Below are 19,547 nucleotides of genomic sequence, written 5' to 3' on the forward strand. Positions count from 1 at the left end.
ACATCTCAGTTTCAGGCACAGGTTCATTTTATTTCACAGAAGGATTCTGTGGCAGGGGCAGAGAGAGAGTTTGATTCACCAGTATGTCAATCAGCTGCCTCTATCACAAGCTTGTCCTTCGTGACACTGAACGTCTCTCACATTGCTACAGACTTCCCAGCTTTGGCCAAGAGTGAAACAAAAGTGCTGGGGACAGCAATACAACCACTGCCCCATCCTGACTTACCCACAGAGTACAGTATAACCTCTTCAGGCTTTATTTTAGCAATTCTTAACTTTTGAATACTTAACTTTGCAATCTTTATGCCCATTTAATACAAGGATCTGTTTCATTTTTAAAATTAAGATCTCTTAGAGGTTCAAAATCTTAATAATTTGAACTGATATATTAATTAATGAATCGATTTGCAGATTCCCGAAAAATGTAATTGCACTTGAGGAGTGAACAGCTGTGAGATGGCTGAGGACTAGACCTTGAGTTTTCTTATATAAAGCTAAATGACTGAGTTGAAGCTTTAATGGCAAAATAGCATTCAGCCGTAACTACAGCTGCTACCTTAATTACAGCCTTACCTACAGCTAGTGCCTTCACTGCAGCCTTAACTACCCACTGCTGCTGGAACCACTTCTTCAGTCTCTCTCTGTCTTGCTTTTCTGTGCGATCTGTGGCTGCCACTTTCTCCACTCAGGATGCTCTAACATATGTCCTTGTCCTGAAGAATTCCCTTTATCTATTTTGCTACTCCTCTGGCATTCCCCTTCATCTCAGCCCTTTGCTACCCAGAATAGGGAGAAAGCACAGGCAGCCTTTTGTGCTAGTGGGTAGCTTCTGTCTCTGAAAGCTGGTTTGGGGATGGTGATTAGAAGCAGAGAGGAAGGGACTTTAGCATCTGAGCAACAGCAAGAACAGCTAGAAGTGGGAGGACTTCAGTGCACCTTTACAACCTCGTGTGTCAAGGTAACTTCAAGCATAGGAAAAACAGATGGAAGGAGACTTCTTGTTCCTCCCTCTCTGCAGAAACTCTGCCTCCAGCTGTAAGGCCTAAAGAACAGCACTCAGAGAAACTTTTCTTCTTCCCCAGATAATACCATCTTAAGGCATGAGCACTCATCTTTGATGGGACCTGGGAACCCATCAGGCAGTGTAACACATGATTGGTCACACTGTAGAGCAGGATCACACAGCTTTCCTTGTTCTTCTTGATCAACCAACTGCTTATCTGGAAAAGCAGTTACTGTATATTCCCAGATAAACCATACATGGACAGTTGATTTATGTGTGCACAGTGCAGGTCTCTCTTACCTGCATAATGAGACATGTAGGTCACAAGCACACCACAGCTGCACAGAAGATACAGCCCTGGTTGTCTCAGATCTACTGTAGCTGCGCTGTATCTTGATGCACAAAGATCAAGAACTACTTTTCTAGCTTCTCAGGGAAAATTCAGGATAGATACACAAAGGGTATATACATTTCTTTCGGAGTGCCTGACTAACCTGTCCAGGGCTGTCCTGGTTTTCGCCATTGCACTCTGGCGTATGTCCTCTGGTTGAAATCCCACGTAAATGCTTTGCTAAGGTCCCTCAAGATCCTTCAGATTGCTGTGTCCTAGAGTCATAGCTGTGAATGACCATTCAGAGAGCCCATCCTGCCCACAGGCAGACTAGCCTGGGAAAATTCACATCACCCTTGAAATAAACACTGCCAACACTGGTGTGTTTTTGCAGCAGTACCTGCAGGCAGCAACTGAATCTTGATCTTGCTGAGCGATATACTTATTTTTTATCAAGGGCAGATTGTAGCTTTTGCTTCACAGAGATGTAGCTGAACGATGAGGAGATGGCCTAGGGGAAGAGTCAGGGAATGTTGCTCTTGACACACGTATATTGAATAATTAGTGATAAGAGCCAAAGAAATATTCATGACTCTGTAGAAAGATAAATAGATTTTTGATTAAATTTGAGTTTTCTCTTTAAAGCAATTGAAGTTGCTCTGTGATTGACAGCATGGAAATGAGTTTTCTACGGATTCTGGCTGGCCAGAGGATCCCTTTTAGAGCTGTTAGCCAAGATAATGCTGCAGATATCTAGCTAGTGTGTGCTAGCAAGAATTCAGAATGGCTGTGCCAGAAACCTGTGCTCTCTGGGCAGTTGCAATGCAGCTGTTGAATGATTGAATCAATCCAACTTGTTCAAAGGATTTATTATAGCATTTTCTCCACCTATTCACCTAGATTTTAGCAGAATTTCCATAGTGCCTTGTAAGACACCTCGCAGATTCCACTGCACTCCAGCTGATCTCAGGAAGGTGAATGCTTTAAGTGCATTTGCTAGTGGGACACACAGATAGATATATACCTGTCTTGGGTTCTTCACAATGCTTACATTCTCCTTTTCAAGATTGTTAGAACAGGAAGCTGTCAAGATGATTACATTGCTTAGCATCCACAATTAAGAGTTATGAAATCTTTGTTGGAGTCATTGTATACAAATAAAAACTCAGAAGCACTCTGCAAATTGAGATACTGACTCTTCCAGTGCACCCCAGATGGCATGGCCACCTAAAAAGTACTGTGCTGAAGGATGGTGCTGAACTGTACAGGATACCATGCAGGATTTGGGAGGACTGGCTTCTGTTTCTATCTCAGCCACAGACACCATGTGTGATAGCCATTTAACCTACTATGTGTCTTTGTGACTCACCTTCTGTAGGAAAGGCAGTGGTAGCATTGTACCTGACAGAAGCTAAAATGCCTGCAAGACTGAGAAACTCAGACACACCAAGTGACAGGAGCTCAACAGTTACCTAGATTGTGTCTTCACTCCTTTGTTATCCACTGACATGTTTTCTGGTAATCCTAATGTGACTCAGTTATGTAGAACGTGTTAGAACTAGTCTTTGTATTCTGAAGTGACTAAACTGAGTGAATGTCCATGATCCGATGTAATTCCTATGCTCTCTCTGCTACCATGTGTTTTTCCAAATTATAGCTGCATTACTACCTGCCCTACAGCTCCCATACTGCCCTCTTTCACTGTTGTGTCTAAGCAATCTAGCACTGGTGACAGCTGGCTGTGCTTGTGCAGTCCTGGGTTGCAGTCCCAGTTCTGGTGCTGCTCCTTAATTCTGATTCATGTGTACCTTAAGGATGGCCTGTACACTCTACACCATTTTATGATATGAAAAAAAGACACTATCACTAGTCAAGCATTCTCACAAGAATAATTTGACTTGACTCCTAAAAGCTTGTAAAATCATGCATTAGCCCAGTGGCATGACTGTTTAGTGGTTAAGGCTTTGGGGTATTAAAACAAACAGTTGTAGAGTAGCTGTTGGATTGCTATGAAGAAGCAAATTCGCTGGCAACAATATACGTTGGAGACCTGGGAACATGTACATAACATTTAGCAATTCAGTGTCTCACTTTCTCTCTGGCAGTGGCCAGTGATATGCTGCAAGTCTCCCAAATCACCTCCATTTAGTCGAGCAATAGCAGTTTTATTAACATTACTGCCTGCTTTAGCTTTATTTCATTATTGTTGCCATTGTGCTCTTTGTTACTATAGAAGCTTTTGCCCGAAAAGGTTAAAGCCTTGTACACAAACTTTTGTGAGGTATGAAAGCTGTGGTGGCATTGCTCTTATTTTAGTCAGAAGAGTAGACTCATGGTGAGGTTCTGGTCACCTTTTTTAAACTGTGACCAGCCACAGCTTTTAAAAACATTAAGTAACCTTGTCTGTGTCCATAAGGCTGCCAGTGACAGAGCTGCCAAGGGAGCCTAGGTAGTCTATCCTGTCCACTAGGCACAAGTCCATTCTTTTTGGTCTCCAAAGGGCCAACTCTGGCCAGCTCTCCAAGGCAAGGCTCTGGTTTTCATTACCTGTTTTGACTCTTGAATTGAGGTTTTTAAAATCCAGTCTAAATTAAGATGCTTGGGATCACTACTGAGCAGATAGACCTGGTTAGAATACCTGTGATAATCTCTTTAATGAAGGGGGGGAATTAAATACTGTACTAAACTTCTGAATTCCACCTTCCCTAAAATTTTTGAGGGAGCAGCTGCATTTCTCTCTCCTTGCTGTCAAGGTAGCTGCAGTCCCAAGTGTACCCGGAGTTTATTATGATGATCTGCCAAGAGCTGTGATACCAAATCAGGGTGTTCCATGCCCATGGGATGATATTTTGCCATAATATAAGCGTAGTGTGTATGGAAATTCAATTAGTGGGCTGTCTCGCTGGGCATTAATGTAGCATCCTAGCACAAAGCTAACCTCACTGTGCTTCTTTTTTGCTCATTACTTTGTGAGACAGGTATTGCCCAGCCATGATTGCGTTTGTCACAAGAAACAAATGCACAAATGAAGACAGGCTCAGGGACTGCTGGGAGGTGTCAGTATAAACAATAGCATGATTTGCACACAGGTCTCAGACAGTTTGCATCCCTTTTACTTGTCAGGTTACTTTAATGAAGGCTATAAAATAAATAGCAGTGGCTATAATCTTTGGGAATTAAAATGATTACCTGGCAAGTCGAAGTAATTAACTATTCTCAGCCAGGAATCAAACCAGAGATATATGGGTAGAAGGATGCAAAAAGAATGTATTAACTCACTAGGTAATAGTACTACTATCCATGAGCCTGTTTAGTTTTTTTAAAAGGAAAAAAAAAAAATTACATGTTAAAATCATGTATTGGCAGCTTTTATGACCGGAGGAGTAGCTGAGAGCAATCTTAGCGGAAGAGATGCAAGACATGGTTTAGGGATGCATGGTTTTGGTCTGAAATTATTGTTCTGTCTTTTTTCTTACTAAAGGCTATCCAGTGTGTGCCTTCCTTCTAATTAGATACAAGGCCAACTTAAAGGGTGGGGTTAGAGGGCTGGAATTCTATGTAGTCACAGAATATGCCTGGTCTGCTCTCCCTTCCTTGCTTTTAAGCAGGGCCATAGAATTTTGCATTATGCTAGTTCTTGATTGTTTTCTGAGTTTCTTAGAAATGTGTTCTCAATGAGGTAAGGAAAAAAGTGCTGGTTTTGCACACTTACATTCTGTATAAGCGAGCCAATCATGATTTTGCTAAACAAAATGGAAATACACATAATCCATAAATACCAGGCTGTTACATGCTTGTTTAACTGTATTTTGTGTTTCAGATCACCACATTATGCTTGCCCTGAAGTTATCCGGGTAAGTTGGTTAACATTAGTATGTATAAATAGATTTTTTTAAACTGTCACTCACTGCAAGTATGCAGATGTACCCCCTGTACAGGAAATCTGTCCAAGGCAGACAGCATTCAAATGGACACAAAGAGCGTAACTACAGTTTTGTTTGGCTCAGCCCTGAATCAAGCATTGACTGTATGAGGGAAATGATCATGTGTTATTCTCACGGTACCCTTTGTGCCACGTGAGCAGACAGAAATACACTAGCCTTGTTTAACTTGATCTTTCCATCCAGGGGATGCAGTCCCCTACGCTTTCCTGTCTCTGATGTAGCTGTCATTTCAGTAGCAGAACCAAGGTTGACTGTCACTGATGTTGGTTTCCGTTAAACAATACGAACTGTCCTTTCCCTCTGCTCTCCCTTTGTCCTCTGAAAATAAGTATCCAACGTTTCAGTGGCCAAGATTCCCCTCTTTTAAAGCATATCTGTAATGTAAAGCCAAGCAGGAAGCATACAGAAGAGGCTGTCCAGACAATACTATGAGTTCACAAATAATGTGACTGATGACAGGCTCCCTGAAGAACCAGGGAAGAGGAAAACACCTTCTTGAAGTCCTTAATGCACCTCTGACACTGTTTAAGTGCCAGGTCTAATCACTTGTGAATTGTCGACCATTCCTGCCCTGCTCCTGCTTCTGAGCCTACTCTTGCAGATCCCAGATAAACTGTAAACTGATGTTCATAAAAATTCAGTTAATGGGCTATGTCATGGCCTCTTAGTTGGGAAGGCCACCTCGGGAAGCAGGTGGCTGAATTGAAATGTGGGGTCTCCCATTCTCCCCTCTCTTGTTCTTCAAGGATAATTATTTTGTTTACTAGTGAGCACTCTTTTAAACCTCTGTGTCATTGCTGCGCAGGGAGAAAAATATGATGGAAGGAAAGCAGACGTCTGGAGCTGTGGAGTCATTTTATTTGCGTTGCTAGTGGTGAGTCATCTTCCTTGCACTATCCTTTAAAAAGAGAATAAAAATCCGAAAATGCTACTGTATTTAATGGTGATACTGTTGACATCATGTACGGACGAGTTTTCTTAGTTCCCCTATTTTTGTATTCCTCCGTTGCATCCTTTCCTCTTATTTCTACATCAGCCCCAAAGGAAAAGCATGAGGAAGATCTCACTTTTTCTTTGAAATGCTGCTGCCCTGCACAAGAGAGCATAGACAGGCATCAAAAATTTGTCTCCATAAATGCTCTTTGCTGTGTTGCGATATTGCAGCACATTTTTTGACTAGAAAGGATGTGCAGGGTTTCAGCTCGAGGATACAGAGAGTGTCAAATAAGTTGTTCTTATACGACTGGGTTTGGGAAGTGTTTGTTTCTTCTGCTGTATATATATATGTGTTTCATTTTCTTTATCAAAAGAAGATCTGAGTGCAACAATTTGGTTTCATGCAAGTGTTGAGCTACATTTTAATTTGGTACACTTGGGAATACAAAACTGAGCCAGTAGTACAAAGTTTAAATTAGTTTCCATCTGGCTCAGTAATCCTTTCTTTAGTATTCAAAATGTGGTATCTTGTAACTTTTCCTTCTTTCGACCAAAGTTGCAGTTCTCTATGGAATTTGTTATGATTTGCAGTGGTAATGTAATTCTTCTAAACATACAACAATTGGATGTCCAGCTGAAGGCAGATAGGCTTGGCATTTGTTACCACTTTCCATAGTATAATGTAGGAAAATATAGTTATGTTTACATAAGCATATATCATGTGCAGACTGAATGCTGTATAGAATAATAGATTTTATGTGCATGTTGAGTTTTTTATATCTATAATAGTTCAGGTGATCATCTACAATTATAAAAATAACAAGACTGAAGTAAAATTTTGCATTTTACATTTATTAGTAAACCTAATCACTTAAATGTTTTATTTTGACAAAAGCGTTTGTACAGTGTACAATCAGAGTTAGATACTGCACATTATTTTTTGTTTAATATACTGGAAAATTTTAAAGGATTTTTGTTTCAAAAAAATATGCTGATAATTTTTTTAATGGCCTGAATCAAAATACCTTGAAGTAATCTCAGTGTGGTGCTGTAATTCACCTTAACTGATCTTACTCTTTCTTTCTTTTAAGTAGTTATAATTCACTGACATTTCTGAAGTTTTAGATTTTTTATGCTGATGTTGCAATGGAAGTATTTTAACTATCTCACTAGGTAGCACCTGGTCATCTATTGCTCCTGAGCAGCTATTTTCATGGCTGATAAAATAGAACTGTATGAGCTCTTAATACAACTTCTTGAATTCGTAAGAATAAAAGAGAGAATGTGTCAAGATGGTTAGGATTTGTAGGAGTGGCTTTTCATTTTCAGGGGGATTCTCTGTCAAGATTTGGTGTCTCTCTGTTGCTGCATCTTCATCTGCTCCTACATATATACATGAGCCTGAGAAACGATTGAAAGAAGTCTGTTATTGATGGAGAGTGCAGGGCTCTCCAGTTAATTACGTCAGGACAAACCCTACAAAAAAGTCTCAAGCTGTAATAGCAGATGGTAGTAATAAAAGAGCTGTAGTTGTTACCTTCAGGAAATGCCACAAAGCAGCCTTGCTGACTTCATAGTGGTTTAAATTGTGTTAGCCAAAGTACTGAACTATCAGAATCGATTTTCCTTTAAGTCTGGAACGGTTAAGAAAAAAGTAGGTAACTCAGGAGACTGGTTACAGAAGAAAGGTAGGCTCTCTCTTCAAGGCCGCTTGAATGAACAAACAACAGTAAATAGTGCTCGGTAGCGGCTGCCATCAGGTGGGCTTTCTGAGGCTTCTGTAAATGGGGCTGTTGATCTCTGTAAACCATAGACACAGGATTGCTTGTACAGATGCACTACTCACTGTAGTAAGAGCAGTGCCAGAATCGACAACTTAAAGCTTCATTATCACAGCAGCTGACAGCTTGCAGCTTCCCACAGACCATCCTGGAAATCGAGGAAGCTTGGCACCTACTAGAATTAAGCAGTGAAAGCAGGAAGTGAGAATATCTAGGAAGGTGCAGACTTGCTATAAAAGGGTATCAGCTTCAGTCGGTGGAGTTATCCTAAAGATTTCAACTTCTCTTTTTCCTTTTTGTCCTTGCAGCAAGGATAGGTCTTTTGCTGCTTTTTGTGGCAAGCTGGAGATCTATTCAAAACGTAATTTCAGCTAAAAAAAACTCAAGCCGTTCATGTAAGTGAGCTACAGTAGGGAAGTAGTAGGAACTGATGACCTGACCACAGCATGGGAACTGGATGGAGTATATTAAACAGGTAGAATGTCTGTTGCTTCCAAAGGCTAATGCTAGTCAGGGTTTCTTTCTGCTATGTCATTTCACTGCTCCATCAGAAAGATGATGTTCTTTTCTGAAAGTCTCTCAAATGCTGTTCACCTCCTTTTCAGTGTCTGCAATAAATGTGTCTCAGGAAGATTAAAAATAAGGAGACGATAAACATTGCTGCTGTGAAAGTATGCCCAGGAGGAATACCAGCAGATCAAAAGCTTGAGCTGAATTTAAGTGAATCCAAGCATCTTTGGTGAATTTGCCTGGAAAGGCAATTTCATATTTTGTATTATGTTTTATACTGGTAGTCATTTTCTAATTAAAGGTCTAATAAAAATACTAGGTCCTCAGTATTGTTTCCTATATTGTAGAAAACAACAGCATCACTAAGAAATTATCTATTTTCACTTATTATAATAATTCATTATGAGCTGACTTCCTCTTTTCCATTCTCCCACCATGTTTATCCTGGCTTTTCTCCTTTTGCCCTGTCTAATTCCCTTTCGCTCATCTCTCCCATCCACCACTCTGTTACATCCCTGCAGGGTGCCCTGCCTTTCGATGACGACAACTTGCGGCAACTGTTGGAGAAGGTGAAACGTGGAGTTTTCCACATGCCACATTTTATCCCCCCGGACTGTCAGAACCTTTTGCGGGGGATGATTGAAGTGGATGCCTCGAAACGTCTCACGGTAAGAAGGCATTTGCTGCGAGTCACGTGAGCAGGGTTACATTTGTCCGCTTGTTGCAGTTGAATAACTAGCGTAACTTGCTGATTTACTGCCACTCCTGCATATTTTCTCCTGAGCAAAGAATGAGTGGAGTTGGTGGAGTCCTTGGCAAGAAGTTAGTTACTTCCTCTTTTGAAGGGCAGATTACCTTTGTGTTTCTTCTCTAGCCTCATAATTCTCCTTCACATGTAACAGTGGCATTTGAAAGAAATCCCTCATACCATCATCACAGTGCTACTGACCCATTAGCACATTTTGGAGTCCACCTGCGTTGTCTGGCTCTCCTGGCTGGTACAGCAGTTTGTCAGGGACATGATCTAACTTGCTTGACGGTCAAAACTGTTAGGACTGTTATTTGAAGCTTTGCTGTTAAACAGACTATGCTTTTCTTGCATTTCTGAGAAAAGTGGTGGCTTCTCACTTCATGCCATGCAACCTGAATTGTATTTTACCCTGCATTTGCTCTGCGTTATCATCTAGCAGCCTTCAGAGCAAATGTTTTCCAGTCTGCTCTTTCATCTTGTGCCTTGTGGTCCTGAGCGTGATTAGGTCCACTGTGTTGAGCTCCTGGCATTCAGCACTGAGTCTTTGCATCTAGTATACATCCCATCACTTCAACAGAGACCCTGCAAGGGTAAGCACTGTGTAGTGATTGTATCCTCCATTAACACTGTCTTAATGTTTTGAGGAATTAAAAAAAAAATAGCAATTAAAATAATTTTAGAAAGCAAGATTGCCTGTTTGTCAGTGGAGGCTTCTGCCTTTATGGGTACATTGCCCTTGTAAATCCTGTTGTCAGGCTGTGGTGATGATTTTGTACAGATTTACTAAGCTCACAGATTCTGAGGGGGAGTATGTATAAAGAAATGTAAATTTAAAACTCCTCCTGGGTTCTTCAGTCTGCTAAAATATTTATAAATAAACTCTCATATCACTGCTTGGCCTCTCTGCTGAGATTGCTAACAACAGCATCAGTCTGTGCCAGCTGTGATGGTGCTTTTGGGATGCAGACACCTGTCTGCTAAGAAGTTAACTGGAACTCCCCTCACGACTCTCTTTACAGTACTACCTGACAGCTGCAGCTGGGTTTTTCTTTCATTCATTACGAAACCAGGTCATGCTCTGTTTGGTGACATAGGTGAAAAGTTCTTCCTGCTATTACTGGTATCCCTACTTTTGCAAACTCAGTAGCCATCATATTTGCAGTATATAAGTAGCACCACTTGGAGAAAATAAAATTAGGCACTTTAAATGGCCCATTTTAAACAGAGCTTTAAAGAAAGAAAGAACATTTTTCCAAGTATTTTTATGGAAGGAACACTGCAGAGGTTAGGGCTATACACTGAGACGTGAGACAGCTGTTCTCCATGACTAAGAAAGTTACCAAGTTCCTCTCTAGCTCAGCTTCCTTTCCATAATATAAACATAACAGTTTTTCTGTTGTTTTTTTTTTCTCTTAAAGGTCTTAGTGCCGATGGTTTGAGTATGTCAGGGAGCGGATCATCAGATGTTAGATCTTCTTCTTCAGATTGTTTTGACTGAGTTTTTCTGTAGAACAGAGTCCCTAAACATTTTGAATTGTGAAATAAAGCAGAGAATGTACATGCATGAGAGAAAAAACGGTTAAGGTAAATCAAGATCCTAGAGTGACACGCACAGCTTCCCCCCTCCCCTCTCCTCCTCCCCTCCCCCCCACCACCTTGATCAAAATTAAGTTCTTATTTCCTTAGGGAGGGAGGAAAAAAACAGATCAGTTAGTTATTGACAAGCACTAACCAGTCAGTTGTGAATAAGAGTTTGAAATAAAACATATTTGAGAGCTGGGAGCTGGGAGGAAAAATGGATAGCTCTTTGCTATTAGCTGCAGTCTTATTTTCATTATTTTAGGGTCTCTCAGCTTGCTGTCCCTGCTGCTGTCACACGTCTACGCTGTTAGCGTGGCAGTTGCTTAGATTGCCAGGCAGAAGGGAGCTCTTTGTTTACTGCACTGGAGCTGGGAATATATAGTTCATTTTGAGAAGAGATCTGCATTCTATTTTAGCTGTGTCCTGTGAAAAAGGGTATAAATGTGGGTTTGTTTGGAAGCCTCTATTCCTAGAAAATATCTCACTTGAATCAATTTGATATTTATACAGACATCTGAGTGAAATTGTGGCTTGGGTACAATAAGTACAGATGTAGCTGTTACCATTACTGATCATTTGCTCAATCTCACTGGTGAATTCAGCAGAAGAATACAGTGAAATGTAAGGTCACAAGAATTTTTTTCTTCTATTTTTCCCTTCCCTTCTCTGCTTTGTTCCTTTTCTTGATTTTATCCCTTTTCATCCAACTGCATTTCCCTCTTTGCAGTAATTGCCATTTCACAGCACACCCACACCTTCCCCAGTCCATCTGTTAAAATGATCAACAAAACCAGAACTAGCATTCACGTTTAACTGTCATCATTCAGCTTTGATATTAGAGCTTGAGAGGATTAATGGAGAGGAGGGTACTCAGAATTATTGTTGCTGACCCTTTCCTGCCTTAAGAAATAGGCATTACCTTTCTTTGTATGTGATTCATTTGTGGAAAGAAGACTTTGTTATGTCTTAGTGGAATATTGTTCACGCTCACCATATATTATGTGGCCTCAAGTATGGTTAGTGGGACGTCCTTGACCACTCTCCTTTACTGGGCCTGTTTTACTAAACATGCTTTAAAATAAAAGATTGCATGTTTTTCTTTCAGTAGACCTCAAAAGTTGATCCTAGCTGCTGGTCGTGACATTTCTCACCAGCCATGTTCATGAAAGATGAGATCAAACAAAGAATGAGTACTAAGGTGGTCAGCATTTGAGAGAGCCTGTCTGAATAGCACAGCCTAACAGAGCTCCACTTAGTCTACACAGATGTCTAAGAAAGGTTGTACTGGTTGTCTGCATATTCATTAGGGATAATTACTAGGGAGAGAAATATTATTTAAACTAAAGGAAGATACTGGCACAAAAACAAATGTATGTCAAATGGCCTTACATGAAAGTAGGCTAGAAATTAGAAGCAGCATTTTAGCCATATTAGTGGGGTTCTTGGACAGCTTTCTAGTAGGAGTGGTGTCAGGAGGGAGAAGAGAACTAGTTTTAAGTTTGAGCAGGTTTATGGAAGAGAATGAGTGCTCTTGGTGTCTGCAGTACTGCAGGATGAGGTTTCTTTCAGTTATGTGCTCTTTGGAAAGTGAATATGTTTTTCCTTGTAGGTTTCAAATGATTCAGCATCTCTACAGCAGAGAATTACAGCTCCTGTAGTGGAATCCATTTGCATTCTCAGCTGATATTTTCTTCTACAGAAACTCAAAGGCAAAGCAGGGAGAGTGAGGAGCTTTTGGTCAACTTTCCTTTTAAAGATGGATGAGCATTATCAAAACTTTGTCTATAGAGCGAGGTGGATCAGAGCAGATATGACAGAATAAGCTATTCATATAAAGCTGTTATTCTTCCAGTGTTGGCTTTTTATTCCAGAGTAGAATGACTTGTCTTCCATGCTGGGTGTCCACATAGTCTGAAATACCTGTCCTGGAATATTATCCAGCTTGATTTACACACATTTTCAGAATCTCTTCTCTGCTCTCTGATTTTGTTTTTTCTTGGGTCTAATGTGCACTAATGATGGACCACAGCATCTGAAGAATGTTAAAAAAATGAACAAGGGAAAACTCATCTGATTCCTTCTTCATTTTTCTAGAAGGTCTTACGGTAAGGTGCCTATCACATCATTTAAATTATCTTACTTCACCACCTGTAGAATGGAGGTAATTGTCCAGTTGATGTATTTAGGCTGTAAGCTTTTGTTTGCCAAGGGCCTATTCATGCACCATGCACTTAGCACAGTGACACCTTGCCCTTGTCAAGGTCCCTGGGGGCTGCTATAGTATGGCTGCTACTACTGACACAGATATTGGTTCTACCAGTGCTGTTTGCACTGCCAGCTTGAATCCTTTGGTCAGGAAGAGCCTCTGTCTTGGCATTATGCAGTGGGTTTAAAGCTCTGACTAGAGGATCTTCTGAATGAAGAAGATTCATCTGAGGTCTGGGTCAATTTAGTGCACAGATGAATTTGAGACTGTTCCCTTTCTGGACAGGGAAGTTTGAAATTTGACATGTGTTTAAGCCCAGAAGCCCTCATCCATATCCATGGACTTTGAGAAAGTTTTTCTGCTGGTCAGAACTTTTTAGCTTGGCAACCGCTCTGTTGAGATCAGTGCTGAGGATGTGGACAGCGCTGTCTTGTTTTCCATCTGCCTGTCTGTCTCCATCTGTTGTTCCCTGCCTTAGAACTCAGACGTAAGCTCCTTGGGAGAGGAGACCTCTTTTTTCTGAGGAGCTTGTACAGTTCTGTATCACAATGGGTCTCTCATCTGTGGGCGGAGCTCCCGGATGCTACTTCAGTATAGAAGTTTAATATGTATTGGAAGTATTTTTATGTAAAACCATGGTAAAGGAATTCCCCCTCTTCCTCCATTACAGCATTTTAGCCTGCAGAAGTCTCTTCTCTGACTGTGCTTGTGCAATGGATCTGAGCATGTTTTGTTGTTTCAGAGATGGCGTCACGAGACAATTGCCTGCGGTGGCTAGGAGATATTAGGAAGCAGCATTTTTACAACTGCCATAAATGGCATTAAATTTGGCAAACTCATGTGCAAACAGCAAGAAGAACCCTCTGGGAAGGGTTGTTAAATGCCTTCGTCACTTAAATGCATTTAAACATTGTGTTTAAATGAAGGCAGGAGGAGTGAGATTAGCTCCCACTGTGTATCTCCCTCCCCTGCATTGCATAGTATAAAGCGTACAGACTTCTCCTTGTCAAAACCAATCGCCCTCCCATAACCCTCCTGTCACTTTAATGCAGATGAAAAGCAACAAAGCATTAATTAATTACCTTTAAAAAAGCAGTGAAGATGTTGGCAGCAGCAAGCACACTTGTAAGAACATTTCAATGCAATTACATTTGAATCGGAATAGAAATTGGTTTCATGGAACGCTTTTCATATCTGAGATATCCCAGCATACTTCACAGCAATGATTTTGATGTGGATTGAATGGCAGATGTGTAGGTAAACAGCAGCTGTGAGAGCTCTCAGACACCTTCGAATGTATATCAAGGTGCTACGGCGCTTCTCTTTCAGAAGAATGCATGGATTCATCAGCTTGAAGGAGGTTGATCAGCAGGGATGGGCAGAAGGAATTTCTCTTTGACATCTTCTCTGAAGGAGCCCAGAGGTTCTGTGACTAAGACATGCCTGTGACTCTCCTTGCTTCCCCCTCTCTGACTCAGAAAATGAAGTGCTGTTGTCTGCTTTGCCGTGGCGTTTCTGCATATCACAGGCGCAAGTGAACAATGTGGCCCATGGAGACAGAAAATGCAGCAGGAGAAGCAAGCATGAAAGAGGCTTGGACATCGCTTAGCTGTATCATCTGCATCTTGTCTGAAGTCATTAATGTCTCTAACCCTCCATGTGGTGTATATGGAATAATGAGTAGATAGAGTGGTTTTACCAAGCAAAGGAGGTACAGTACACTCCTTAGCAGATCCTCACAGTACTATGGACCTGATATGTAACCATGCTAAAATCCTGTCCCATGGAAACTGTACAAAATAGGCTCTGCTTATGTTCTGTGTTTGTACCTCAGCTTGCAAAGAACCAGGAGGAGAGGGGCTGCATCTCCAGGCTGTTAGAGGAACACTGATAATATGCATCTTATCTCCTTGAGTTAAGCTGGTCAGTGGAGATGGCAGCATGTCAGGAATATTCCACCTTTCTCTTAATAATGCAGGGATGAAAGCACTACCTAATGCAAGGGGAACTGGGTTGAAGGGGAATTACTGTGGCAGAGATGAGGCCAGAGCTGGAAGCTGTGCAAGTCTGCCTGGGCCCATGGATGTGGCAGAGGGGGCACTGGTGCTCCCAGTACCTGGGCTGGTTGGAAGATAGCTAGATATGCAGGTGCCAACTGCACCTCTGATGGGACTGTTGATACAGTCTTGGTTTTAAAGGAGGCTGTTTGTCTCTCATACTGATCCCTCCAGCCACCTGTCATGCTTTCCTAAGCTGCATTCCCTTGTTTCTTTGTTTTCAGGAAAAGCCCTGTCTCACTTAAAAAATTATCTCATATAGAGCCGACCTCAGATCTTCCTAGTTTCCCAGGCATGGAGCTGTTGTTCCACAGCACAGAGGTCTCTGATTCCTTGCTCTCTGTGGCAAACACCTACTTTCTATCTCTGACATTTTGTTTTGTCTGTTCCTCTTTTTTTTTCTTTTTTTTTCTCTCTGATTGTCATTATTCTGGAATTGAAGTGGAAAGTAATGAGCAGGACAGCTGATTCCATTCTTCCTGACCAGTTTAATGGGTCTGTGATTTCATCTTATAGCTGTTAGCAGTTGCGTTTCCTTCCAGCTCTCCCCTGCCTCTCACCTGCATGTTGCACAAACACAAGCCTGTGTACAGTGAGTGTACATATTATTCTGCACATACAGATGTGCTTCATGATGAGGAATATGAGAAATAATGTACACATAGTGAATAATGCCTGGACATCTATAAAAAGTTCCTTTTTACTGTGGTGATACTTCAAAAACAACAGATTAAGAAGGTTCTGCTGTAGATATGTCATATGAATAGTTTGTTCTCTCTGTTGTTAAGAGTTTCTCTTGGAAAAGAGGTGTTACTTTCTCTTCCCCATGCTTATGGAAAACATGGTCATCGTGTAACATTTGCTGGATCTGCCTTCCGTAAGTGGACAGGGCCACTGTTCAGCTTTGATCAGTCCTTTATTACTTAGTAAAATACTGACGTGTGAAACAGGAAAGAGGGAAGTAAAAGAAATTTGCAGTCTGGTGTTCAGGTTACTGGAACAATAAATGGTATTATTTTGACATATAACGTTATTCTACTTGGTCTTTAGATTTTAATGGTAAATGTGAAGCCAGTCAAGAGTGGGTCCTGGGAGAAGGTCATCTCATACATGCACAATTTATTTTGTTTATTCACGTTATGTGTTTGAACCTGTTTCTATTTCCTTCTCTCTCTCTCTCTCTTTTTTCCAGAACTAAATTAGAAATTAAGTTTATGTGTAAAGTGTCAGCTATTGTGCACATACAGAAAGGAGCAGTTTGTTATCTTCAGTTAGGTTATAGAGGGGAAGGGCTTAGGAAGTGGGAAACTTAAATTGCCAAAACACTTGCCTGTGAAGCCTTGTACTTACGCATTTTCCTGGGATGTGCTCCTCACTGATTCCTTATGTCTGGAATTATAGTCTTATTTCCAGTGGAGTGGGTGAGGATGAGCATGCTTTTTTTTTTAACAGTATAAAGTTCCTGTGATTTGCACAGATCCATCTCTGGAACGTTGGACTTACTTGAATAAGCCTGGAATAAGGATGTCTTTCTGTTTTACAGCACTAATTCCTTGTTTTCTTCTGCTTCACAGCTAGAACATATTCAGAAACACATATGGTATATGTAAGTAACACTTTTTAAATTCGCTTCTGCATGCATTCATTATTGGTTCTGTTACGGGAGCTGGTATTCTAGTGATCTCTGAAGAGAGAGACTAGAGTTCGAAAGCAGCTTTCATGCAGTTGGAGAAAGGGACAGAGGACAGAAAGGCATCTAATGTATTTTTTACCCTTTGCTACTCATATCATTTCATCTATCTATGTATCAAGCCAAGAGCTTTTTATACAGTGGCTAACAATTGTTTGAAATAAGACATTCAGTCCAGCAACTTGCTGTGTTAAAAAGATACCTGCAAACGATCAGCAAAAAACCCCCCAACTAACAGCCATATTTAGTGTGCTATCCAACTGCTACAGACAATCCCTTGTAATACCTTCTTGACAAGAAAGCTTTCGTTTGTTCCTTCTTGGCGTCTTGGCTTTCCTCTGAAGTAGAAACAAAAGTGATAAGTAAGCACCTGTGAACAAGAGCTTTTCTGTCTCATAATCCCTGCTCCTTCGCAGCAAGCTAAGAGGCTGCTTCTGACCTTGTAACCTGTTGATGTGAGAGTAGTCCTGTGACCTGATTAAAAGCAGCAGTCTTGACAGTGAAACAGGAGGTCTGTGAGGAAAGTACGTGGCTGTCTAGTGGTTTGGGTATAAGGAAGATTGATGGCTTTTAAAAGTGACCTTGCACTTCGTGTAGCCTCAATAGTATTTCAAGAAACCTAAGTAAATGACCTTTTTTTTTTATACTGATGATAACTTAATCAAACTAAGGAGAATACTTCACATATTAAACAAGGAAGTCATGCTTTGGTACATGCTTCTCAGGGTCACCATACAGGTTCCCCAGGTGGGTGATAAGGAAAGTCCTGCCTTCATAATCCTATCATTGCTCTTGGGAAATACTTGAGGATGATATGAACTGATATTTAAGCCTGTCACCAGGAAAAAAAATACACCTTTGTTTTGATTTGTTTTGTTTTCTCTTATTCTATCTTATGGGCAATGTTCGCTTCTGGATTTATCTGACTTCGATGGGACCTGAGGGCATTCAACAGTTTGTCGAATTACATGTTTTTTTCTTAGTTCACCTGAAATGGTGGCAGCACTCTGCCCATGGCTTTTTCATGTACTCTACAGTTACCAGTTGATATGGCACCTTTCTATACCAAAGAAGGACTGGAGTGTTGTTTGGTGCAGATATTTTTTTTCAAACTCTCACGGATAAATGTAGGAGAAATCGAAGTGAAAAATCTCTAGTTGTAATCTCCGAAATACTCCTCCTATATTGTCTTACTAGCAATTCCGGAAGTAAATAGTGTTTATATCAGAGTGGACAGCTGATCCCCTCTGTTTCTTCATGGAATGAAATCAGCTGACTTTCTCTGTGCTTTGATCAGAACTGGAATAGGAAGTAAAACTAAATATCATTGATCAAATATTGTTATTCTAAACCTGCTCAAGATTTTTGCCTGGACATTTTCACCTGTCAGAGGACTGTTGTCCCAGGCTTACATGCACAGTTAGGCAGGTGTTATTTCATTACTGTATTATAGATATAGAATGTGAAGATTTTTTTCTTTGCAGATATAAGTGTTGGAACATTTTTATGTACTTCTCAATGAAGATCAGGCTCTCTGATGACTGACACAGTAAACAGCTTTTTACCCCAGTAGAAATAGCACCTGAGGCTGTTTTCAGAAGTAGAAACTGAATTTTGCAAAAGCAAGTCTCCCCTAGACTCCCAGTGTAGTTAATACAGAGGGAGAAAGGCTCTTCCAGAAGTCTGTTCAGATTGCCTGAAACAAAGTTTCTGCTCAAAGTAGCTTTTTTAATGAGTCTCTTTCTCATTTGCTCTATACTAGCCGTGGGTTGACTTAAGAAGGTTAACCTCCTTTGGCTAAATTTCGTCTGTGAATAACCCTGCCACCTCCAAAACTCAACTACTTTCATCTGGTAATGATTCACAGCCTCTTTGCATTTATTTTACTCTATGGCTGTTTTGCTCCATCTTTCATTTTTTCTTTATTTCAAGTAACACTATTATTCTATGTAAAATCTTCATTCTTTGTCACGTATAGGTTACTGACCTGAAAGTTGTACTCAGAACATACAAGTGATTTCACTTAATTCTTCAAATAAATTTTAAGGCTAGTGTAAAACAGGAAAATATTTAATTACAGACTAGGAAGAGGAAAAGGTCTTGAAAGTTGAAATCACAATTCACAAGCCTAAAAAAAAAGGGAAAAAAGGAACCAAAGAAAAAACTTTCATCACCAACCTCCAGTTCTTCTTGCTCCCACCCAAATTATTTCAGCGAAGTTTTTAAGCCTTTTCAGTTGAAATCATTTATTTTTAACTCAAGTGCAGGTTATCATAAATCAGCAAATAAACAGCAGTTATTTCCATTTTTTTTTTGATAAAGCAAGAGGGCAAATAAAATTAGCTGTTATTGTAAATACATACTCCTATAACACGGAGCTAATGCCCTAATCGTGAAGGTACCAACTCTACTAAAATCAGAAAAAGAATAACTGTACTGGTTCTGCTTTGCTTTGCACTGATGCAGATGTGCATCTTGGTGAGATTCACGAGGGAATTTCATGGAGAGACTGAGAAAGTCCTCCCTGGTCTGGAATCACAGCCATTGTGTGCACCGATCCTCACAAAGGAGGATGGGTTTTAAAGCAGCAATTACATTCATGCGGGCCTTTAAAAAATATACGTGATTTGCAGTATTCATCGTGTGGTATTGTTTGATGTGTGTGTGGGCTGAAATGCAACAAATTTGACACTCTCTGCTAGACTGAGAATGGAGCAGGCAATACAGTCATGCCAATCGCAGCCCAGACCCGGTGAT

At 40.6% G+C, this 19,547-nt stretch overlaps 1 protein-coding gene across 1 annotated transcript in view; it reads left to right on the forward strand.

Moving 5' to 3' along the window:
* The window catches only part of BRSK2 (BR serine/threonine kinase 2), a 343,747-nt gene that overhangs the window by 263,418 nt on the left and 60,782 nt on the right, over positions 1–19,547 (forward strand). The window contains 4 exon segments of the mRNA XM_075425697.1: positions 5,155–5,188; positions 6,084–6,152; positions 9,027–9,173; positions 16,675–16,706. Coding sequence (XP_075281812.1) covers positions 5,155–5,188; positions 6,084–6,152; positions 9,027–9,173; positions 16,675–16,706 — 282 coding nt within the window.

The sequence above is a fragment of the Opisthocomus hoazin genome, chromosome 7 (genome assembly GCF_030867145.1).
Source record: "Opisthocomus hoazin isolate bOpiHoa1 chromosome 7, bOpiHoa1.hap1, whole genome shotgun sequence".
In the NCBI taxonomy this organism is placed as follows: Eukaryota; Metazoa; Chordata; class Aves; order Opisthocomiformes; family Opisthocomidae; genus Opisthocomus; species Opisthocomus hoazin.